At 33.4% G+C, this 26,649-nt stretch overlaps 1 protein-coding gene across 2 annotated transcripts in view; it reads right to left on the bottom strand.

The window, feature by feature from the left end:
- Window positions 1-5,280: 5,280 nt before the first annotated feature.
- LOC130053926 (sphingosine-1-phosphate lyase 1-like) overlaps window positions 5,281-26,649 on the bottom strand; it is a 46,689-nt gene continuing 25,320 nt past the window's right edge. For both annotated transcript variants that reach the window (XM_056161681.1, XM_056161682.1), the window contains exons 3-16: window positions 23,837-24,006; window positions 22,344-22,383; window positions 22,056-22,135; window positions 21,220-21,348; window positions 21,042-21,130; window positions 20,914-20,950; window positions 18,770-18,877; window positions 18,504-18,566; window positions 18,115-18,261; window positions 16,559-16,679; window positions 12,740-12,857; window positions 8,762-8,917; window positions 8,552-8,672; window positions 5,281-8,127 (exon numbers count right to left, since the gene is read on the bottom strand). In XM_056161681.1, the coding sequence (XP_056017656.1) occupies window positions 7,996-8,127; window positions 8,552-8,672; window positions 8,762-8,917; window positions 12,740-12,857; window positions 16,559-16,679; window positions 18,115-18,261; window positions 18,504-18,566; window positions 18,770-18,877; window positions 20,914-20,950; window positions 21,042-21,130; window positions 21,220-21,348; window positions 22,056-22,135; window positions 22,344-22,383; window positions 23,837-24,006 (1,511 nt within the window). In that variant the 3' untranslated portion in view covers window positions 5,281-7,995. The remainder of the gene's footprint in view (window positions 8,128-8,551; window positions 8,673-8,761; window positions 8,918-12,739; window positions 12,858-16,558; window positions 16,680-18,114; window positions 18,262-18,503; window positions 18,567-18,769; window positions 18,878-20,913; window positions 20,951-21,041; window positions 21,131-21,219; window positions 21,349-22,055; window positions 22,136-22,343; window positions 22,384-23,836; window positions 24,007-26,649) is intronic.

Raw genomic sequence — 26,649 nt, 5'->3', positions numbered from 1 at the left:
TATTATGGCTTTGGCCTGGCTTTTTAAAAAAAAAATGCACGTCTGCAACCGAATGCAATCTTTGTTTATAAAATAAAAAGTTTAATAATATTGAAAATGAAAGCGCGATAGCTTAATCGGTACCTTTACATCAGGACATGATCTAGTGCGAGAGTTCGAATGCAAAATTCGGTTATATTTTCCCCGTAAAAATTGAATTAGTAGCAAGTCAAACATACAGGCTTTAAATATATACACTTGAAAATCAATTCATTACAATATATTTTTCATAATTTACATGCTGCAGTGCCTGTAGTTTTATGACATGCATGTTTCCTATCAAAACAATTCCAACTTCATCGATCTGTCGTTTATATTACAAAGTTGTCGAACTCATTTAGGAGAGGTTGCTTCATGATATATGGTAATGAAATATTCGCATCTACCCATCGTCGGAAACCCACGGTTGATTACGCTTCGTTCCTCTCCCACGGTTGATTACGCTTCGTTCCTCTCTCCATCATGATGGAGAGAGGAACGAAGCGTAATCAACCGTGGGTTTCCGACGATGGAGAGAGGAACGAAGCGTAATCAACCGTGGGTTTCCGACGATGGCATCTACCCTGCTATAAGAGTGAATGTTGGTAGTTGATAGATGAACGATGTAATATCTAGATAATTATTACTCATTTGTAAGGTAAAAGATAAAGTATACGCTTGTATTGTGTGTTCCAGAAGGACAAAACCCGGTGAACCCCGATCATTACATGTAAAAAAAAAAAAATTTAAAAAAATAGATTAAAAAAAAACATTTCTTAAGAAAACATTTTTAGTAGAAACTAACGACTCTGACTGCATTTGCATTCAATGTCAACAGATCTACAACTCTAATCGTTTCATGCTTAAATTTTCGCAAGCATTCAGTACTACCATAAGGGGGGGGATCAAAATTCGCATGTAAAATTTATGGAAAAACTACATTCTCAAAACAAAAGAATGTGTGGGCCAAATTCCCCTGTTGCTACGTCGCTGTAATAATTATTTGTTTATAGATTCACCTTACATTGGTTACTATTTTCATCATTGAATCGTGGAACTGGTGTTGAAGTATTAGAACGCGATTTTCACACATTTAAGGAGAACTTTCTTTCCTGCATTTACACTCTAACCATCCCACTCACCGTCGGTCACTTAGCATTTAGTGGCATGTGCACAAAACATCGCTTAATGACTATATCCGAATCATGCGCGGATCTAGAGTGGAGGTCCGGACACCCCCTCCCCTCTGGAATTAAAGTTGCATGTAATTTGTGCGCAAAGTAATGAGGACTAAACCAGAGCACAATATTATCATTTGTATAAAACTGGACCGATTGTTTGATATCCTTTTCCCAATTTACATAATTCTTTCTTCTTCTTAATCCACTTCGTCCCATGGGGGACATAGGGCAACCACAGTAGCTTTCCACTTTTTTCTGTCTTGGGCTATTCTTTTGGTCTCTCTCCATGTTTTATTGATGGCCTGTAGCTCTGCATTGATCCCTCTACGCCATGTGTTTTTCGGTCTGCCTCTCTTACGTTTGCCTTGTGGATTCCATTCTAGAGCTTGTTTAGTTATGTTGGTGTTAGGTTAAGGTGTGTCCAATCCACTTCCATCTTCTTGTTCTAATTGTTATCTCAATTGGTTCTTGTTTGGTTCTTTTCCACAGTTCTTTGTTACTAATCATATCTGGCCATCTCGCACCAAGGATGTTTCTTAGACAGCGGTTTAAGAAGACTTAGGGTGTCTTGATGGATGCTGATGTTTCTCTCCAAGTTTCGGACCCATAGAGAAGGAGAGATTTGACATTAGAGTTGAAAAGCCTTAGTTTGGTACTAGTTCTGAAGGTGGTGCTTCTCCAGACTGGTTTTAACATGGCAAAGGCTGTTGAGCTTTCCTTTTCCGAGCTTTTATGTCTTCGTCGGTTCCACCTGTAGTGCTGATGATACTGCCCAGGTATGTGAATTCTTCTATATTTTCTACTTCTTTGTGTCTTATTTGTAGTTTATCTGTCTGAGCAGTGTTTATTTTCATTATCTTTGTCTTTACTGGATTGATTAGAAGGCCTGTTTGTCTTGCTGTTGATTCAAGACTGATGGTCTGTTCTTTTGCGTCTTGAAATCTATGTGATAGCATACATATATAGTCAGCAAAGTCAAGATCTTCCAGGCGGTTTTGCATTGTCCACTGTATACCTTTTGGGTTTTTATATGCTGTTTTAGTTACCCAGTCTATAACCATCAAGAATAGGAGAAGAGACAGCCTTGCCTTACACCAGTAGTGACATCAAACGGATCGGTCAGGTTTCCATCATGAACTATTTGGCAGTTATATCCATCATAAAGCTGTTGAATGATAGAGATGATTTTATGAGGTATGCCATAGTGTTTGAGAATATCCCACAGTACCTGGTGGTCGATACTGTCAAAAGCCTTTTCGAGTCTACAAAGATCATATAAAGAGATGTTTGCCATTCAATTGTCTGTTCTACTATGATTCTTAAGGTTGCTATCTGGTCTACACAGGAACGCTCTTGTCTAAATCCTGCTTGTTCATCTCTAAGCATTTTGTCTAATTTTGCTTTAATTCGATAGAGTATGACATAACATAGGATTTTGCTTGGAATGGATAACAGGGTGATCCCTCTCCAGTTGTTACATGAGGAAAGGTCACCTTTCTTTGGAAGTTTAATAAGGAGTCCTTTTCGCCAATCATCTGGAATTTGTTCTTCCTTCCAGATTCTGTTTATCAGGCGGTGAAGGGCCTCAACTGAAATATAGTCCATGGCTTTAATTGCCTCTGGTGGAATGTTATCAACTCCTCCCATTTTTAAGATGTTTTATTGCTCTATCTATTTCATCTCTGGTAACTTCTTCAATATTTATGTCTTGTGGTTGTCCCTCTTCTATATCAGGTGGATTCGTCGGTGGTGGTCTATTTAGTACTTCCTGAAAATGTTCTTTCCATCTCTTAACGTTTTTATCCTTTACCGGTGTATTGGTAGTGGGTGGTTTACCACTCAGCTGTCTGGTGATGTTATAGAGAGTTTTGATGTCTCCTTTACTACATGCTGTTTCTGCCTCTTGTGCTAGATGTTCTGCATACTTTCTTTTGTCTTTTTTACAATTTTTCTTCACCTCCTGATCTTTTAGGGTGTAGTTCTCCTGTGCTTGACGTGTTTGGTGTCTGGTTGTAGCTCTTACCACTTTCTCTTTAGCTTGCCTTCTTTCCTCTACTCTAGCCCAAGTGTCATCTGACATCCAATGTTTACGTTTGTTTTGGACATAACCTATAGTTTCTTCACATGTTTGTATAATGGCTTTCTTAGTTTTCTCCCATATAGTATTAATATCTTGGTCTTCCTCTTCGATTGGTAAAACAGAGAATCTGTTTTGTAAGGTTATTTGGTAGTTTTGTTTTGTAGAAGGTTAAGGAATTTACATAATTACCGGTGATTAATGTAAACATTCTAACCAAGCAGTATTCTTGGCTTTTTTCAATTTCAATTTCACTAGAAATCTTTGTGGAAATAATGCAAGTTCTTAACAAAGCACAGGAATTTGGATACAGCGCGGTAATAATATATTAATTTTAGCAAAACGTTATTTTGATATTTTGTAGCATTAAAGTTTGAACACTCGATATTTTCTTTGTTTAAACTTCAAATAATTCAAATAGCCGACGTTATAGAAATAAAGTAAAAATATTGAACAATTGTTCGTGTTGTAACCGTACACTACCATTATTTGGAGACGGTAGTGAAATGAAGAATTCAAACATAACTCCGAAATCTCGCTGCATTTAGATAGATGAAGTACGTCAGTCGCGTGTCATTTACTACAAAAGAAAATCGCATATTCCCAGATCCATGGAAATCGTGCAGCATGCAGAAAGTACCCTGAATAGGTGTCTGACAAAAATCAAGTGACGAAGTCCTTGTACACAACGATGGCTTCGAAAAACATGTGCCGGTCATGGTCCCCTTCCGCATTGTAGCAGGGAACAAAAAGTGTATCGAGATTCACTTTAAAACTACAATATCAATCCAATGTTTTCACAGTTATCTGCGCTGAATGGTACTTTTGTGACATCAAGTGTTTTAATTGTAAAAGATGAGTCACGAATGTTGTATATTTCCAATCTTACCCATTAATGTTCCACGGTCTTGGCCCAAAATCAGTGGCCACATTTGTTGTTAGCTCACAGTGGTAAACTCTTTCATCTTGGTATATATTGTAAAGAGCACCGAAGATCTACTCTTAATAAGCATTACTGACAGCAAATTTTGACATAGCACGCGAGGTCAAAAAGTGGAATGGTAATGAGTGTCCACAATACTGTTAATACATTCAATTACTGCCTAGGACTTTTTTACCCCAAAAAACAATAGCATCGTCCTGTCGTAACCTGCCACCAATGCAGCTTGCAAGAAACTGAATTTGTAAACTCTTTATATGGTGTCAACTGTCAAAAACATTTGTGTCGTACATATGAACATGCAGACACAGAATTGTGCAAGTTTGCACACTAGTCCCATTTTGTTGTTAAAGGGACTAGATCATGTTTTTTAGAAAAAAAATATTTCTGATGATAAAGGGGTATGGAAACGATTTGAGCTGAAAATTATCAAAGATTTTATTTTTCCATTTTTATGGTTTAGAATTAAGGTATTTTTAATAGTCAATCAAAATTTGAATATCAATTGAGATACAGCATTCACTATTCCTTGTTATGTAAACAAGGCTCGTGTCATGTTTCTGTTTACATATAGATTACTTAGTAGAAAATAGCATGTTTAAAGCAAAATGAGATGTGCCAAACATTAGAAACTTATTAAATTGTGTTAAGAATGAACTTCGTAAATTGAAAAAAAATCTGCTTTAAACGAAACTTTTACTAGTATATCTAACCTAAACAAAAACATGGCACGAACCTTGTTTACATAACAAAGAACTGTGAGCTCTGTATCTCCTATGTACCTCGACAACTGACATTCAAATTTTTGCTGACCATTTGAAACATCCTAGTTATTAAAGCATTCTAAACATTAAAAATGGAAAAATAACATTTGAAAAATTTCAGCTTAAATTGTGTCCATGCCCCTTTAAACATTACAAATATAACTCATTTAAAGTTGATAACCAAAAATTTGGACCTTCTTATTACAAGGATAAGAACTTTCTGGATTACAGCTGCTTAATCTTGGGATTTTTTTACTTGTATAGTGCTGATATTTAATGAAGTACAATTGCTTATACATAGAAGATATTACTTTTATTCTGCTATAAACATAATACACAAATTACATACATGTATGTATATATATTTCTCTTAAACTCCATAGCACAAACAACATTTATCAAAGCTTGTAAATTAAATGCTCTAATTCAAGCTCTAAATTTCTTTTCTCCAAAATTTCTGCTGAATGTTTTAATAGATTTTACTGCCGAAGAGGTGCCATGCACATACACCCTTCTTTTCATGTTTTAACAAATGTATGGTATGTCAATAAGACACCCATGGACCACAATGCTTACCCGAGTCACCTTGGCCCTTCTGTTTTTCAGAGGAATATTTTAAAAGATCTTTTTCCTCTTTAGTCCCATGATAAATTTTGACCCCAACCCAGTCACATGGGGTTGTGACTTCACACAACATAAATTCAAACAACATGGGGATGCCTCTGAATCAATATGACTAACATGGCCTTGCTGTTCTGGGTTTTTTTAACAAGATTTCCCCTCCCCCTCCTATATTCATATATTATGTAACATGATTTTAGCCCCTCCTAACACCAAGGTTCATGGGAAAAAACTGAATTCAGAAAGTGATTTTTTTCAAATTTGTACTGGAAAATAACTAAAATTTCATGTGTGTTTGTAAAAAAGTACTTTGCACTATAATTGCACTAACTTCCAGTACTTGTGCATACATGCATCTATTTCACTGTGTAGTATGCCTCTTTTTTAGAAAGCTATACCTGTATATCTAATCAGTGATCCGTAATAAGTAAATATTCAAAGATTACATATCTGTACTACCTTAGGATGCTTGCATCAATATGACTGATCATTGACTCTGCTGTTCTTGAGAAGATTTTTCCGATACATATCTATGCGGAACTTTAATCCTTTTTTGTGGCCCCACCCCATCCCTAACAACTTTGAATCTGCATTACCTGAGAATGCTTGCCTATTAACATGACTTTTCATATTCATAACCAACCTGTTCATAAAAAAAAAATATTAAAACTTAGATCCCCTATTGTGGCCCCCCCCCCCCTCCCCCCGACTATGATTTTAATAATTTTGAATCTCCACTCATAAAGGAAGCTTTCACATAAGTTTTGTCTTTTCTAGTCCAGTTGTTCTGGAGAACAAGATTTTCAAATGATGTCACCATATTTTCACTATTTCTTAATTATCTCTCCCTTGAAAAGAGTGTTACCCTTCATTAGAACAATTTTGAATCCCCTTTATCCAAAGATGCTTTAAGGCAAGTTTGGTTGAAATTGGCCCAGTGGTTCTGGAAAAGGAAGTTGAAAATGTGTAAAGTTTACAGACAAACACCAGGTGATCAGAAAAGCTTTTTTGAGCTTTTATAGCTCAGGTGAACTAAAAACAGTGTGTGTATTTCCACACTATCATCAATCATATCTTACCTTATCTAGGGAAGCAAAATACTAATCTAATTCACATACTCCAAAAAATTAGTTCATAATTAAACAACTAGTTTCTTTTTATAAAAATCTTAAACCATCTCAAAGAAAAAGGTCTTTTAAAAATTTCAAAAGCAGACACATTCTAATAGGAAATAAGTCGGCAACATGCAAATAGCAGGTGAACCAACATATACACTCGACAAAGGCAGAATGACAGTTCTCAATGACAAAACTTCATGCAGAAGAAGTGCTTATGTTTTGCACTCAAATAGAAATTGGTTTACAGAAGTACAATCATTTTTTAAAATTAGACATTAAATACCTCAAGACATTTCAAACTGATGTAGCCTATTTAAATGCTAAAGTCCACGTAGGGTTCAACTCATTTTCACCAGATGTTGTGCAATAAAATTATGTGTGCATTCTATGCATACATTTTGGCACCTATCTCCATTTTCCTCAAATTATTTTTTGGAACAAAGCAAATCAATATTAGACAAGTTTCACTAAATTGCTTAACATTTAAAAATGAAATTATGATTTTACATGTATAACCTTTAAAATTTTATTTTGTATCAAAGTCCAGGAGTGAAGGTTCTTGATTTCAATAAAATTACACAGAATATTTTCCAAGATTGCAAGTATCTCTTAATGAACTTTCAAACTGACAAAGTAAATTGGTTAACTTCACAGTTATGCAATGCACAAAAGGTACATGTATGAATAGATTCTGAATATTCCAATATCTTGGTATTATGATTACAATTCAGAAATCTTATGTCTTGTCAAATATGTTAGATTGAGTATATCACAGATTAAAGTCACAGAAAAAATATACACACACATTACATAAAACTGATATCTACATTCGCTATTGCATTGTTTGTGCATTTATAAATAGTAAAAGAAAACAGAAATTTCATCGTGGAGACACAATACTGTAGATTATCACAAGTGCTTAATATCGTGAAATATCAAACTGTGAGGAGTAAACTGTTAATCAAGAGTTTTTCCACGTATTTCAACAATATAATAATAAAAGCAAAGTTTTATTTTGTGAGTGGTAAAATGAAATTACACAGTAATAAATTCCTTGCATATATGTAAGAATCTACAGTATAGGAAATGCTTAACAATACATTGTACTTTGTAAACTGCACCAATTTAACAACAGTGTGGTATGTTCCTACTCAATATTTTTTTTACACTGCCATAATCTGTTTCTAATATCATCCATGGTACACCATTTCATGTTTGAGACAGAGAGTTCTCTATGATATCCTTTGCCTGTTTTCTAGATGTCAGTCATGTCACCCTAATTGGTAGGAACTGTACCATTGCTCTCCTCACTTTTGTTTGTTGTGTACAGTGAGCTCACAAAGCACCCAGCAAGTTCAGCAACCATGGAACGATCAGGAATACTCTGCGAGGTTCCATACATAGCTGCCTGCAAGTCACAGGAAATCCCAATACATTGATTTATGTTTCAAAAACAATTTTTGAACAAATATTTTCAAATACAGTAAATCACAAGAGCATTATTTCAAAATATATTCGCAAGGCTGTTTAAAATCAAGGCAAAAATAGGGTTCTCAAAGCTTACCAAGATTTTAAAGATTTGACTGGATGTCACTTCATGGATATTAATAAATTGTGTACTTTGCTTAGGTTTTCTAATTTTTAAAAATTTGTGGGTGCGTCTCGCTGATAGAATTTACAAGGCAAGATCATAGAAATAAGTCTCATAAAATATAAGCACTGTGAGAAAATACATGCAAAATACAAAAAAATATTTTTAAAACCAACTTCAAATGTCAGTAATATTTTCCATGCATTATTTCTATAATGACACAACACTGACAAACACTAACCATTCCACCAGCCTCAGCATCGGCAGAATTCAGCAACTCCTCCAGACATTCTCTGGCATCCTGGAGGAATTTGTCAGCCACTCCCTCTTTAGTGTGGAGAAGTGTTACACACAGATGTATGCTGGATAATAATATTAAATACGAAATTTAGAGACAATCTACCATCACTGGCATTGTAAATCAAACATATATGATGAAAAATCAAATGACCTTGAGGGAAACTGAAGTGGGTTGAGGTTCCAGCCTCGCTTTGCAATCATATCAGAGAACGTGAAGATGTTGTACTTGAAACCCTCTGCTGGTCCAAAACCAACCACAGACATCAAGGGATCGCCAAAGACATGGAATCCAGGGATCTTCTTCAATCTGTTTTAAAGTAGTACATGTATAATGAAATAGCTAACACATATACTGAACTGAAAATATCACCAATTTGCCATAATAAACAAGAGGCCCATGGGCCACATCGCTCACCTGAGTCACCTTGGTCCATATCAGAAGATTTTCCATATCTATTTGCATGTAAAACCGTAGTCCCTATTATGGCCCCAAACCTACCCCTGGAGGCCATGGTTTTTGCAAACTTGAATCTACACTATGTCAGAAAGCTTTCATGTAAATATGAACTTCTTTGGCCCAATGGTTCTTGAGAAGAAGATTTTTAAAGATTTTCTCTATATATTTGTATGTAAAACTTTGATCCCCTATTGTGGCCCCATCCTACTCCAGGGGGGCATGATTTCAACAAACCTGAATCTGCATTATATCAGAAAGCTTTCATATAAATCTCAGCTTTTCTGGTTTAGTGGTTCTGGGAAGAAGATTTTTAAAGATTTTTCCTATATATTTGTATGTAAAACTTTGACCCCCTATTGTGGCCCCATCCGACCCCCGGGGGGCCATGATCTTAGCAATTTATAATCTGCACTATATCAGGAAGCTTTCATATAAATCTCAGCTTTTCTGGCTCAGTGGTTCTTGAGAAGTTGATTTTAAAAGATTTTTCCTATAAATTTGTATGTAAAACTTTTATGCCCCCCTTGAGGCCCCATTCAATCTCTGGGGTCCATGATTTTAACGAACTTGAATCTGCACTATATCAAAAAAACCAACAACAACAACAACAAAAAAAACAAAAAAACTTTGACCCCCTATTGTGGCCCCATCCGACCCCCGGGGGCCATGATTTTAATAATTTAGAATCTGCATTATATAAGGAAGCTTTCATATAAATCTCAGTTATTCTGGCTCAGTGGTTCTTGAGAAGAAGATTTTTAAAGATTTTCCCTATATATTTGTATGTAAAACTTTGATCCCCTATTGTGGCCCCATCCGACCCCCGGGGGCCATGATTTTAACAATTTAGAATCTGCATTATATAAGGAAGCTTTCATATAAATCTCAGCTTTTCTGGCTCAGTGGTTCTTGAGAAGAAGATTTTTAAAGATTTTCCCTATATATTTGTATGTAAAACTTTGACCCCCTATTGTGGCCCCATCCGACCCCCGGGAGCCATGATTTTAACAATTTAGAATCTGCATTATATAAGGAAGCTTTCATATAAATCTCAGCTTTTCTGGCTCAGTGGTTCTTGAGAAGAAGATTTTTAAAGATTTTCCCTATATATTTGTATGTAAAACTTTGACCCCCTATTGTGGCCCCATCCGACCCCCGGGAGCCATGATTTTAACAATTTAGAATCTGCACTACCTAATAAAGCTTATCTATAAATTTCATCTTTTCTGGCCCAGTGGTTCTTGAGAAGAAGATTTTTTAATGACCCTACCCTATTTTTACCTTTTCTTGATTATCTCCCCTTGGAAGGTGGCCTGGCCCTTTATTTTAACAATTTAGAATTCCCTTTACCTAAGGATGTTTTGTGCGAACTTTGGTTGAAATTGGCCCAGTGGTTGTTGAGAAGAAGTTGAAAATGTGAAAAGTTTACAGACGGACGGACAGACGGACGCCGGAATACGGGTGATCAGAAAAGCTCACTTGAGCTTTCAGCTCAGGTGAGCTAAAAATTGTAATTCCATAGCATATGTTCTGGATATAAGGGAACTTATATTACAAACAATAGGTCCATGGGTCAAATCACTCACTTGAGCAGTGAATTTTTTATCTTTTTCTATTCACTACATCAGAATATTACATATAATTGTCACCCTGTGGTTCATTTCTTAATAATTCTTTATTATCTATCACTAGTATGTAGAACTTTTAACCCCTATTGTGGCCCCCTGAGATCATGCTTTGAACGACTGCATGGTTATGCTTGCCTATTACATTGACAAAATTGCATCACTGTGTTTCTTGTTGAGTAGCTGCAGAACTGTAGCTCTCTGAGAAAACATTAGGACAGATCAGAGTGACCTCTCTCTATATTTTCTCAGAGCACTAGACTTCTGCAGCTACTGGTTGAGAAGATATTTCAATAATTTTCTCTTATACTACTTAAAACCACTAATTTGGTATCACCCTGGTCCCAGAGATTATACTTTAAACATACTTAAATCTTCACTGAATTAGAATGCTTGTATTCTGACAATTGGTACCCTTATGAATATTGTTGAAATGATTTTAATTTTGTTCTATATATTCCTACACAAGAATTCGGCCCATCCTGACACCAGGGGTCATGCTTTTAAGAAACTGGATTCCACACTTGCTAGCATCTTAATTTGACAAACTGTACCCTTGTAGATTTACAGAAGAATTTTCTTATCAAGCATTCTTATGTCAAATTTAAACCCTTGTTGTGGTCCAGTGCTGGCAGTCATAGTTTGAGCAAAGCTTACTTTACACCACATAAGTTAATTTGACAAATTGCAATCTTATGGTACTTGAGAGAAAGATATTCAAAGATTTTTCCAATACATTCCTACATAAAATTTTCAACCCCTATTTAGTCCCTACCAATGTCCCTGGGGTCATGGTTTGAACAAACTTGTTTCTTAATCATATATAGAAGCTGTCATGCAAGTTTTGACTTTTCTGGTTAGTGGGTCTTGAGAAATATCCCTGCCTATTTTCACCATTTCTTAATTATCTTTCCATAAAAGGGGACATGCCTCTGTACTTCAACAAACTTGAATCCCCTTTACTGAAGAACACTATTTGACATTTGGGTTTGGTTCTTGAGAAGAAGATTAGTATGTGAAAATTTTAAGCCAGACAGAAAAACGCAAGACAAAACTTGATCTGAGAAGCTCACTTGAGTCTTCATGAGAAGTCCAGAGGCCTTATCGATCACCTGATTATTAGTTTAAAGCCCCAAAGGCTTTGAAATCTATAATAATTTTCCTCTTCTGCATATCTAAGCTAAATTCCAATATTCAGCAGCAATATTAAACAAGATCTGATCTTAAAACACAAATGCCCCTGAAAGTGTCCATACTGATATAAGACTTTACATAATATAATATCTTATATTGACATTACATGTATATGGACCCGCCCTAGAGTCAGAACTCTGGGGTTGCAAAATTCACAATTCTGGTACATCCCTTTTTGCTTTTCTTAAATATGCATTTACTTTTTAATACAGTATCTGCGAAATTAAAGATGTCTTTCAATCACTATGATAATTTTGGCCCCACTCTGGTATCAAAACCCCTACCCATGGGATCATGAAATTTACAATTTTGGTAGAGGACTATCTGCTTCATTCTTAATATCCATTTAGTTTCAATTTAGTATTAATAGCATCAAAGAAGATAAATATTCAATGTTTTACACAAAATACTACATATGTATATGCAAAGTTTGGCCTTGTCATGGAGTCAGAACCTCTACCAAGAAATTCACAATGTCGGTAGAGGCCATCCTGCTCTACATCACCATGCATTTAGTTTTTCTTACACATGTGCAATTGTAGTGAAAAAGTTTTTGAAAATTGGTCAATTTTTGACGGTTTTTGCCCTACTTTCAAGGCCCCAGGGGTGCAGGAGTCCTGAAATTTACAATTTAAGTCCGCCTTGTCCCAATGATGCTTCACACCAAATTTTGAAAAGAATTGGAATGGAAGTTATCAAGAAGTAAAAAAAATGTTCAATTACTAACAGATGACAATGGATACAGACCAATAGCAAAAGGTCACCCAAGTCACTCAGGTGATCTAAAAAACCAAAAATGCAAATCCTCATATTTATTACAAAATATACTTTTTTATTTAGAAATATGAATTACCCTGCTTTTATATATCTAGTTGTGGAGATAATTTTCCTTGTGGACTCGATATAACTTTTCTCCCCATAGTACATAAGAGTTGCCCAGCAAACAGCTATAATGGCACCTGGTCGACTGCCTGAAATTGAATTTATTTTAGACATCAACAACTCTTTTTAAAGATATAACAAAATCTTCTTCTGTTGCTTCATAAGAACATAACACTTTAAAGCATAACCATTTTTTTGTGTTTACATCACAACTTAAGCTATGCAACTTTTAACTGTTGACATATAACTCTAACTTTTAACTGTTGATATATAACTAACTTTTAACTGTTGACATATAACTAACTTTTAACTGTTGACATAGAACTCTAACTTTTAACTGTTGACATATAACTGACTTTTAACTGTTGATATATAATTCTAACTTTTAACTGTTGATATATAACTAACTTTGAACTGTTGATATATAACTAACTTTTAACTGTTGATATATAACTAACTTTGAACTGTTGATATAAAACTAACTTTTAACTGTTGATATAAAACTAACTTTTAACTGTTGATATATAACTAACTTTGAACTGTTGATATATAACTAACTTTTAACTGTTGATATATAACTAACTTTTAACTGTTGACATATAATTCTAACTTTTAACTGTTGATATATAATTCTAACTTTTAACTGTTGACATATAACTCTAACTTTTAACTGTTGATATATAACTAACTTTTAACTGTTGATATATAATTCTAACTTTTAACTGTTGACATATAACTCTAACTTTTAACTGTTGATATATAATTCTAACTTTTAACTGTTGATATATAACTAATTTTTAACTGTTGACATATAATTCTAACTTTTAACTGTTGATATATAATTCTAACTTTTAACTGTTGACATATAACTCTAACTTTTAACTGTTGACATATAACTCTAACTTTTAACTGTTGATATATAATTCTAACTTTTAACTGTTGACATATAACTCTAACTTTTAACTGTTGATATATAACTAACTTTTAACTGTTGATATATAATTCTAACTCTTAACTGTTGACATATAACTAACTTTTAACTGTTGACATATAACTCTAACTTTTAACTGTTGATATATAACTAACTTTTAACTGTTGATATATAATTCTAACTTTGAACTGTTGATATAAAACTAACTTTTAACTGTTGATATATAATTCTAACTTTTAACTGTTGATATATAACTAACTTTGAACTGTTGATATATAACTAACTTTTAACTGTTGATATATAACTAACTTTTAACTGTTGATATATAATTCTAACTTTTAACATATAATTCTAACTTTTAACTGTTGATATATAATTCTAACTTCTAACTGTTGATATATAACTCTAACTTTTAACTGTTGACATATAACTAACTTTTAACTGTTGATATATAACTCTTAACTTTTAACTGTTGACATATAACTAACTTTTAACTGTTGATATATAACTCTAACTTTTAACTGTTGACATATAACTTTAACTTTTAACTGTTGACATATAACTAACTTTTAACTGTTTATATATAACTCTTAACTTTTAACTGTTGATATATAACTAACTTTTAACTGTTGATATATAACTCTAACTTTTAACTGTTGACATAGAACTCTACTTTTAACTGTTGACATAGAACTTTAACTTTTAACTGTTGATATATAATTCTAACTTTTAACTGTTGACATATAACTCTAACTTTTAACTGTTGATATATAACTAACTTTTAACTGTTGACATATAATTCTAACTTTTAACTGTTGACATATAACTCTAACTTTTAACTGTTGATATATAACTAACTTTTAACTGTTGATATATAATTCTAACTTTTAACTGTTGATATAAAACTCTAACTTTTAACTGTTGACATATAACTCTAACTTTTAACTGTTGATATATAACTGACTTTTAACTGTTGACATATAATTCTAACTTTTAACTGTTGATATATAATTCTAACTTTTAACTGTTGACATATAACTAACTTTTAACTGTTGACATATAACTAACTTTTAACTGTTGACATATAATTCTAACTTTTAACTGTTGATATATAACCAACTTTTAACTGTTGATATATAATTCTAACTTTTAACTGTTGACATATAATTCTAACTTTTAACTGTTGATATATAATTCTAACTTTTAACTGTTGACATATAACTTTAACTTTTAACTGTTGACATATAACTAACTTTTAACTGTTGATATATAACTCTTAACTTTTAACTGTTGACATATAACTAACTTTTAACTGTTGATATATAACTCTAACTTTTAACTGTTGACATATAACTTTAACTTTTAACTGTTGACATAGAACTCTACTTTTAACTGTTGACATAGAACTTTAACTTTTAACTGTTGATATATAACTCTAACTTTTAACTGTTGACATATACCTAACTTTTAACTGTTGATATATAACTCTTAACTTTTAACATATAACTAACTTTTAACTGTTGATATATAACTCTAACTTTTAACTGTTGACATATAACTCTAACTTTTAACTGTTGATATATAACTAACTTTTAACTGTTGATATATAATTCTAACTTTTAACTGTTGATATAAAACTCTAACTTTTAACTGTTGACATATAACTCTAACTTTTAACTGTTGATATATAACTGACTTTTAACTGTTGACATATAATTCTAACTTTTAACTGTTGATATATAATTCTAACTTTTAACTGTTGACATATAACTAACTTTTAACTGTTGACATATAACTAACTTTTAACTGTTGACATATAATTCTAACTTTTAACTGTTGATATATAACCAACTTTTAACTGTTGATATATAATTCTAACTTTTAACTGTTGACATATAATTCTAACTTTTAACTGTTGATATATAATTCTAACTTTTAACTGTTGACATATAACTTTAACTTTTAACTGTTGACATATAACTAACTTTTAACTGTTGATATATAACTCTTAACTTTTAACTGTTGACATATAACTAACTTTTAACTGTTGATATATAACTCTAACTTTTAACTGTTGACATATAACTTTAACTTTTAACTGTTGACATAGAACTCTACTTTTAACTGTTGACATAGAACTTTAACTTTTAACTGTTGATATATAACTCTAACTTTTAACTGTTGACATATACCTAACTTTTAACTGTTGACATATAACTAACTTTTAACTGTTGATATATAACTCTTAACTTTTAACATATAACTAACTTTTAACTGTTGATATATAACTCTAACTTTTAACATATAACTAACTTTTAACTGTTGATATATAACTCTAACTTTTAACTGTTGACATATAACTTTAACTTTTAACTGTTGACATAGAACTCTACTTTTAACTGTTGACATAGAACTCTAACTTTTAACTGACAGAGCTTTGACCTCAACCTGTCAGTTCACTAAAGTTTTTTATTCCTGTATATTCAAAAGTTATGATCGAGGTTGGACTTATGGGAAAAGGTATAATCAAGGTTTAAGTTGTAGACCAAAAATAAACCAATTATATTCACAAGAGGACACTTAACAGGAACTTTCAATCAATGCGGTTATGTACATGTATTTCATTCCTGTTGTATTATGTGAAGTTGCTACAAACAATATCATATTATCTCTTTTTACATCAATAAGGCTTCTGAATTTGAAATTATCAGTGAATATAACTCAAAAGTTAAATTCATATATAGAAGATATGCTGCCAGAAGTCAGTTTTGAGTGAGATTTTTAAAATACTTCCTGTTGACAGGCAGAGGTCATCTGTTTTCACCATAATAACAGGCAAAACACTGTTAATTTGTTTACCTCCAACAGAAGCTGTAGCGTATATACCACCAGGCCAGTCAGGCTGAACAAAGAACTGCATCCTCCTATAATCATCATTTCTGTACAAAACCACTGAGGAACCTTTTGGAGCAAAGGCATACTGGAAAAAAGTAACAAGGATTACAATAACAAAAGTTCAAATCTTCTAAACTTCAGAATAAATCTTAAAATATAGCAAAGTACAGCTGGACTTTCTCAAACATTCAAAGAAATTTTGTATAATGAACATTGGTTCCATGAATTATTACATTCATTTATTTACTATATGAAAAGACTCAGGGTGTTATGGAGTATGTTTTAACCCTCAATCCCTCTAATCAGCAATGATTATAAAAAAGCATAAACTGACCCAAACCAGGTTATACTTGTATAATATGCTCCAGAATTAAAGTCATTCCTTAAAATTTAATGCAAAAGACAAAGGTACTTTTGTTTATCAAAATGCATAAAAATTTTGAAAAATTCAAGTCATTGAGCCACGCAATGATTCACTTAGCAACCAAGACATAGTGTCTAGTTGTGAGGACAGCCATCTTAGTTCTACGGGGCCTATTTATCAAAATATTGTAAACATAATTAGGCCTATTGAAGGTGAAGTTTGATGTTTAGGACCACTCAAAATAAGTCTTTTGATATCAGAAAATGCAATAATTTGCGGCGTTTAATTCTATGAAAATTTCTATTACATGAAAACTTACCATTGCATGCAACATCGTCACTAATAGTAAATCCGATACAAGAAAATGTGTATAAGCAAGTGACAAATCCCGATCCACATGTAACTGATGTCATCTGACATGTGACATGATTTTTTTGGTTGTTTTTTTTTTTTGCTTTGTTGAAAGGCAGATCAAACAATGAAGTAATACACACCCCACCCCACCCCACTCCAGTCAGAATTGTATTTCAAAATGAACAGGGCAATGTTTACTTGGTAAATCATTAATTCGAACAAAATATCTTTGTTTTAATCTATTGATTATTCATTCATCATACAGAGAAAGATGTTTTACAACTTACAGTGATTTGCGTACAAGTAGATTTTCTATGTCTTGCTTGACAAGAAAACAATCTGTGTATTAAACCAAAGTATCTTATTGAACACATTGACTTTCTATTCCATAGAAGGCCCAAAACAGTGCTGCGATGTAAATTTAGAGAGAAAAAAATAGTTCCAGCCATTGGTTGTCAAGGGTGTGTGTCCCCATACCAAACCAGGTTATACAAAAATAACCTGCGTTCCTCAGTTTGAATTTGACAAATCAGAGACTAGAATACAATAAGAATTAAAAATCATATATATGTAATCCTCAAAATTTGAATCCGAACAAAACAAGGATGTGAAGAGACCTACGCAATACAATCATGCATGCAGTGTGTGATGGCTTACAGAAGTTTGAACAAATTTCAAATCCCAAAAATGGTTGACACAATAATCAAATTGTTACAACTCCATATTGCTAGTACTATACCTGTCTTCACAATCACCACTGCATATGTATACATGTACACTGCTTTTTTTACTTTCATGCTACCTTGTGTGTGTCTGCAGAGATGCTAGTGACTCCAGGAACACGGAAATCTGCCACAGGAACAGAGTATCCAGCCTTCTCCATGAATGGGTACAGGAAGCCCCCTAAACAACAGTCAACATGGACAGGAATGTTGTACTTCAGTCCCAACTGCAAGCACAGGAAAACAGATATTCTACATATTGACAATTATTTCATCACATTTCCCTAAACATTAACTTGCAGAAGATTCTTTTTATTTAGCATCACTTCCAAATTCCAGTTTCAAAAAGATCTGAAATATAGCGTAACACTCCTTTGACCACTTTTCTTGATCTCGTGTCATTTGAACTGAAACGCAGACATCAAAAATAACTTTCCATTTGTAAACTTATCTGACCAAAAATCCCTACCTCTGATATAGATTGTATGTCATCGATGATACCGTGTGGAAACTGTGGAACTGATCCCATCAACTACAACATATCAAGAAAAGAATTATTATACAAGTACATTTTGAAATGCATGTGTTCCTAAAATTTGTTCATTATATTTCCCCACTGAGGATAGAAGCAAATCAAAAATATACCTTAAAGTACCCTTCAAAAATGTAAAAGTTTGTACCTCGATAATAATGCTATAGGGGTTATTGTCAATGTGTATAAAGAACAAGACACACCATGCAAGTGTTTTTGTTTATTGCTCTTCTCATAGCATTTATGTCCACTCTTCTCGTCTTCTCATCAATTGGAATGTGAGTGATCCTTAAGTGGAAGTATGCAGCAGCCTATTGGGGAATAAATTCAAGCATTTTAGCATTTTGTCACCAAAAGTAAACAAACAAAAAATGTTTGTTAAACATATTTCCCCCTACCCTCAAATGGAATACATAAAGACCTTGAATTGGCAAATCAATAAGGTATATCTACTACTCACTTAACTAACCTGCCTACAGAGCGTAAAGGATTCTTTGATTATCAATCAGACAACAATTGGTGTACACTGCCCACCATAGATAAGTATACACTTACCAAAATAAGTTTCTTGTGCACGAAAAAAAAAAAAGTTACATCATAGATACATTTCGATGCAAAATACATGACTCTTGCATATAAATAGACAACATTTGGCTTTTAACTTTTTGTATCCTTATTTTTGTTACATTACTTGATTTTCTGAATTCTCTAAAAAGAGATATTATGCAAACCTTGAAACCATTTCAAATTAATTACTAATACATATTATTGTGTATTTGATGTGTACTTTTATAAGATTCTTTGATTTTTTACCTTAATAATCAAATAAATCAATATCACAATTTAATAGACTACACCAAAAATATTGAATGTTCATTAAAAGTTTCACATTTATTAAAGTTGTACCCTTAACTGATTATTTTACTATTATAAATTGAAAGTTATACACAGTGAATTCAGCATTTTTTTCATTTTATGCCAAGATGTGTAAAAAGCTTATGTGTATACTTATTCAAGGTGGGTAGTGTATGCAAAGTAAAAAGCCCCAAGACCTTTTGACCTGAAATTCAATAGCAGTCATCCAAAGTATTATTTATGACCAACCTGCCAATGAATTTTGATTACTATTTGGCTAAGAGTTCTCTAGTTACTTGTCAGACAACTGGGGGGCGTCTACTAGGGATACACTGGCCCAGACATTTACTAGCGATACACTGGCCTGTGACATTTACTAGTGATACACTGGGGACATCTACTAGTGATACACTGGGGACATCTACTAGTGATACACTGGGGACATCTACTAGTGATACACTGGGGACATCTACTAGTGATACACTGGGGACATCTACTAGTGATACACTGGGGACATCTACTAGTGATACACTGGGGACATCTACTAGTGATACACTGGGGACATCTACTAGTGATACACTGGGGACATCTACTAGTGATACACTGGGGACATCTACTAGTGATACACTGGGGGTGTCTACTAGTGATACACTGGGGACATCTACTAGTGATACACTGGGGGTGTCTACCATAGATTGGGTAATTTTGGTGTGCTGGAAATGTTGGCTTTTTTGGCAGATAAGGAAAATTTGCCAAAATTGAATGTGCTAAAATTTCCATTATATAAATGATACATCTATTAAATAAAAATGCTCCAAAAATGATGCACAATTATTTGAAACTACTAGTACATTTTTAAGAAAAGTCCACTAAATATTCCTGACACCTACATTACCCAATATATGGTAATCAATATACGGTAATCAATATACAGTAATCAATATACGGTAATCAATTTGCCTATGAAATTTTATGACAATTCAGTTAAAGGCTCTTGGGAAATCTGTAGGATAATAATACCTTTATGCATACAAGTTACACAACAATTGCTGTAGATATGCTAGAAAGCCCCATGACCTTTAACCATCTGGCCTAAAAATCAAATGGATCACCAATTTATCATGACCAACCTACCAGGGTTCTCTCGTTATCAGTCAGACAATTATAATCTAAGTTTGGTGTTGGGTACTCAAGATATTGAGCGGATAACATTTGATCTATTGACCTACAAATGCAAACAGTAAGTCTCCCCTTCTTCAAAGGAGGGCATAAAAAGTATCATGATTGCTGGACTTGTTTATCTATACATGTAATTATCTTAAACTGTAATTTCCATTAATTACAGACCACTCTCGAGTACTGGTACCTCACAAAAATCCATGTAATCCATTAATGATTACAATAACTTTCATTCAGTAGAGACAAGAAAGAGTGCCTCCACAGCAAGTCAGCAAGAGATATAGAGTGGGGAAACTGACAACCTTGTACATACCTTATCAAAGGCAGCATGGGCTGTGACAGGCACAATTCTATAAACAGAATGATGCATGTTATCTAATACAGGAGTAAAATTTATACAAATGTAAATGTAAAAGTAATTTGGGAACATGTATCACTCACATTTCTGGAATTTTAATGCCCCTCTCCCTTGCAATGTTTCTGTAAGTAAGGCAGGCCATCAATATGCTCTCTGTCCCACCAGCAGTCATCTATTAATAAGAAAACTGACAGTTTCTATTCCAACTATACTCCAATAGAAGCATGATTTGATTTCCGCATGTGCTTGCACATCACTTACTGTTCCACAAGATTGGCTGTCACCATTGAACATAGTGCAGCACATCCTAACAACTTCTGCCTCCATTTTTCTAATGTCAGGGAAAATGTCTGCATGAAGGGGGTTGGTCCAAGCAAACATTCCATACACCTTAAAGGAATTTAATTTCAAACAAGCATGTAATACATGTATATGTGTACTGTAATCAAGTACTATAGGGATTTTTTATTACTTATATACTTAAGGTCATATTAATGATTGAAGGTAGTCTTAAGATATGTGAAATTTATGGCATCAATGCTTCATCATTATATCATTAACAAATAGGGTTTTTCTGGGCTTGAAAAAATGCCATAAAACATGAAGTTTTTTCACTGAAATACTAAAGATCACAAGTAAAACACATTCATTAGAGTTTTTTGATTATCAAACAAAAATAAAGGGATCTAGATTACCTTCATGTTTTTGGAAAAAGAATATGACAATGCAGTCATCTTTTTTTTTATATTAATAATAACAAACGTATGGGGCTTACTTTTCACAAAAATTTGAATAAAATGTTCTTTTTCTGTATAGTTCAGTTAATGTTATAGAGTATGGGAAAAAGTCATTATGACCTCACAACAACATGAAAGTCAGCAAGTTCAGTTGCTAGATCCTGACCATAAACAACAATATTTTTCTAAGCATTAATCAATTTAACATTTTCCATGAAGGACATGTACTGTATAATGAAGAGGAGAAATTGTATGTGCTATATATATCACTATCAGATAAAATCTATCATATTTTTCAAAGTGAAAGCAAGCAAAATAATGGGCAATTCCCAGACTGGTGTGGATCACTGCATCACTAACCTTTTCCATCAATTTAGTGAGTTCTGGCTCCCCACCATACACTGTGCCTGATATGGTCCCATTAGCCCAGTCTACTTTTGCTGGAATGAAAGGACCCTTAGTATGTCTCATTCTTTATATTGTAAATACTAATTAGACAAAAAACATAACACATGGCAATTTAAAAAAAATGCAGCTAGAATCTTCTTATAAAACAAAATAACTAATGATACATTTATCTTTAAATTGATATGAGTAAATAGTTATCATATTTACATTGTATACATGGATGTGATGATATAGACATACCTAAAGATTGGTATTTTTTTAACTCTTCCATGAGGGCTTCCTGGAAATACACAACAATGAAGGATGTGACACAGTGTTAAATAGCTGCAGCTCTCTGGGGAGAAAATGGGATAGACCAGAGAGCTACAAATCCACCTGTTAAAAATTCTAATTTACAATGAAACTTTTTCTGCACAGGATTCATGTTTTATATCTCCATGTTTTTACCTTGTCGCCTCAAGATAATAATTAGAATAAAACAAATTTCCTCACTACATTTATGTCAAAGTATACTTTCAAATCACAGGTTCTCAACATTTTAATTATATATAGGCCTAGGCTTAATAAAAAAATGTCTTCCTGTAAACAAACTATTCTCACAAGGTATATCATACTGACATCTTGGTTTTCTTTTTTACCAGCTGCATCGCTTGCAATTTTCAGCAAAAAGTTCAATTTAATATGATAATTAGACCCCTACCATTCAGAAACAACTCTGTCAAGGTCTGATCTCTCACATGTCCTGATAAACTGGAAATTATCAGCTATAATTAACCATCAAATATCAACTACTGCAATCCATGTCCCCCCCCCCCCCTTGTGACAAAGAGACTTCATGCCAAATTTAAAAAGAATTGGAATGGTTGTTATCATCTGCTATTATCTGGTGACCTAAAAATGTTGATATAGAAGACTTGACTTGTGTGCAGAAAAAACTTGTGATGTAAATCAACAAAATTTTAAATAGGTGGTGGATGTCTAGCTCTTTAGAGGGTCTATCTCGATTTTTCCCCACAGAGATACACTTTTATGACTAAGTGTTGTATAGTTAGAAACCCCTATAATATAATATTTCTGCTTCAAGAGAAGAGTGCATACTTTATAACACAATAGGGCTGAAACAATTAATCGCGGTTCACTCGAACCGCGATTCACGGCATTCGGTTCAATTTTCGGTTCAACATCTTCAAATTTCGATTCAGTTAATGTTTACATTTTTTTTTGGAAATAAAGAATTCAACACGGATTTGGTTTTTTACCTTACAATTTATTACAACAAAAATGGCGGACACTAACTCGGGAATCGTGATTAAAAACCCTCCGGCAATCTAAGGTCCCTTGTATGGAAGCATTTTGGTTTTAAAGAGAACGGAACTGTGGCAGTATGTAGAATTTGTTTCACAGAAATAAATTACCAATGCTCTTGGATATTTTATAGCATCTGATATAATAAAGACCATATTCCGTTGTTGAAAACGATGATTTTCAGGGGGGAAATGAAATAAAAACATGAAAGTTGTGTATTTTTTTTAATTGTTTATTAGAGTTTTTGACAACTATTGAATTGAATCGAAAATAATCGAATTGTGGCCTAAGAATCGAAAATTGAACCGAACCGTGAGGTACCTGAATCGTTTCAGCCCTATAACACAAATAACCTTGTTTGTAATAATGAAATCTTCAGAATCCTTAAATAAAATTTTTTTCAGTAGTTTAGATTTTGATATTCATACCACTTCCAGTCCATTCTCTGGTAAACGTGTGATGTACCCGTCCACATCTGCATTCATGGTATGCTCCATGTCCTTCAATATCTTCTTCTTCTCCTCTGCAATTTTTCTCTTGACAAATGGAATTTTTTTCACCAATCGAAAAAACTCCTTTTTTGTTCTGTTGGTTAAGGCTATTTTGAAAAGCAACAAGCAAAATTATTTATTCAGACATTAGCAGCAATTTACTGTTCAAGGAATGGACTTCAGGAAACACTTTGAAACAAACTTTTACAATATTTCAGATAAGAAATCTGGATATTTAGGAATATAGTAACTTTCTATTCAACATTCCAATGATTCTTGCAGAATGAATGTGTTCTATACATTACACAGGAATGTGATTGAATTCCTCAGAAATCAGAGGAAAACTGGTTAAAAAGGGGGGAAAACACCTCACCCTACCTGGAAAAATATATTTTCTGTCACTTCAGATCAAACCCAGAGTGTTTTATTTTTAATTCGAAAATGGAGCCAATCAGAGGATTTCCTCTGAAAAGAGGAAAAATCACAACCCTGATTACATATCAAAAGGCACTGATAAAACCTGTAAACTGAGGAGTGAGGACTGTATATTATTTTAAATCTCATTCAAGAAATTTTTCACTCAAGTTGAGATGTCGTCAGCGTTAGAAGTGCCACAAATGTTGCCCTATGCGTGGCACTTTGGACGATAGCAGTGAGAATTCTTTATCATGCCAAAGCTAACTAAAACAGGGGACCTCCATCTTCAAAATACCCAAGACTTTCACTTCTAATGCCGGGCGCTTGGTGAAGGAACAGTCAATACCTATGTTAACTGTCTTAAGTTTGACACGTCTCTGGGATCAAAACAAAGTGAATGCTCTAACCACCGTGACCAGTCCTTTTTATTCACACCATTTCAGTGAGCAAGTCATCTAGTTAATGACACATGTATGCTTTCTTTTCATTACTGTGGGTACACCATCCAAGTTCAACACCTTTTTCACATTTGTGAAAAGTATCTCTCACAAGATAAAACGACTCACTTTTATTTATATATCACTGATTTATATACCGTAGATTTAAATATGGATAAACTACTTGGATTTTTGCATTTTTGTAAATTGATGTTGAATGCTGAGTTAGAAAAATCAAGAACTCTCATAACATACAGAATTTACTGATAAAACATCTGAAACTACCAAAATACTGCAAATTCTCTCCCCATGTTATTTTTGCTCATAAGCATCGAAAAATGATTCCAACCCATTTTGTCCAAAAGCATCCATTTCTACTTTGAACTGAAATGCACCAAGTTTTGAGTTCAACCATTCAGAATGAAGGCAAATTGGGCTAAAATGAAAGAAAGCAGAAGTAAGCAAGCTCACATACCCCATGCTCCAACATTGCTTGACAATGCCTCATATAATGAATGGTAATGCAATACATTACTGCAAGAACAGTACAGACGGGCTTGAAATTCTAAGTTCAATAGGGGTATAACTTTCAGAAAAATTACTGAATCAGAAATTTCTGGGAATATGCACACAGTGTGTCCTTATTAACTATAAAGTTTTAAAATATTCTGTTGGGTGGTCTCAGAGGAGTTGTTCTCACAAAAACAGGACAGATGGGCTCGAAATTCTAAGTTCAAAAGGGGCATAACTCTCAGAAAAATTATTGAATCAGAATTTCCTGGGAATATGCACATCTACTCAGTGTGTCCTTATTAACTACAAAGTTTCACGAAATTCTGTTGAGCGGTCTCAGAGGAGTTGCGCTCACAAGAAAGGGATTGACGGACAGGTAAAAAACATTATACCCTCCACAACTTCCTTGCATGGGGTATAATAAAAGGTTTCCCAGCATACAGTATCACATCTTGCAATGACTTTCATTCGAATACCTTCACAAGTCTTTTGCATTCAAGAGTATTTAAATATAAGTGAATATCAGTATCTCGAATATAGGTTATCTCGAATACCCAACTTATATGATTGACAAAGTCAATCACTGGTCCCAGTCATAATTCCCTACATATAAATAACTGATATCTCAAATATGGTAATCTCAAATACCCCACTTATAGCTAAGTGTCTTCAAGGCCCCAAGCTCTAATTTGACCTAATTTGAATATTTTGAAATGCATTCAATTTTCTGGTTTGCTAAATATAAGTGGTCTTGTTACTCCTCCCATTCTCACCCATGGCTATTCACACCTTTTAAATATGGTGGTTGCTAATTAACCCCTACCTTCTGCAAGGTATCTAAGTAATGGTAATTTTGGTAATGCAGCGCGGGTACATTCTTTGACCATAAAATTATTAAATTCACACTAGATTATAAATAAACAAGATTTTCAAAGTGAACTTGAGTTTAAATAAATAAGATTTTCAAAGTGAACTTGAATTTAACACTCACAATTTCCAACAATAATGCAATTGATAATATATGCCACATTAATTACACAGAAAATAGATAAAATGAAAAAGATTTTCAAAGTGAACTTAATATCAAACAAGTCTTGCAGCCCTGGATAGAGATGTCACAGAGAGAAGATCATTTCCTGGAACTTCAAAGAATCAAGCACTGTTTCACTTACAGAAGACCTGCATTACACAGTTCGGTGACAAAGATAGTAAAATGAGTATTTAATAATTTTCGGAAAAATATATCCAGCACTATGTAACAATTCTTCAGTGACAATGACAGTGAAATTATGCTGAGTAAGACATTATACTCAATATACATGCATATATTAATCCATTTTTTGGTTTTTTACATGATAGGTAACTGCATCTAACCAATGAAAT

Source organism: Ostrea edulis, chromosome 4, assembly GCF_947568905.1.
Source record: "Ostrea edulis chromosome 4, xbOstEdul1.1, whole genome shotgun sequence".
Taxonomy (NCBI): domain Eukaryota; kingdom Metazoa; phylum Mollusca; class Bivalvia; order Ostreida; family Ostreidae; genus Ostrea; species Ostrea edulis.
Note: the sequence above shows the minus strand (reverse complement) of the source record. Positions and strands in the feature narration are given on the sequence as shown.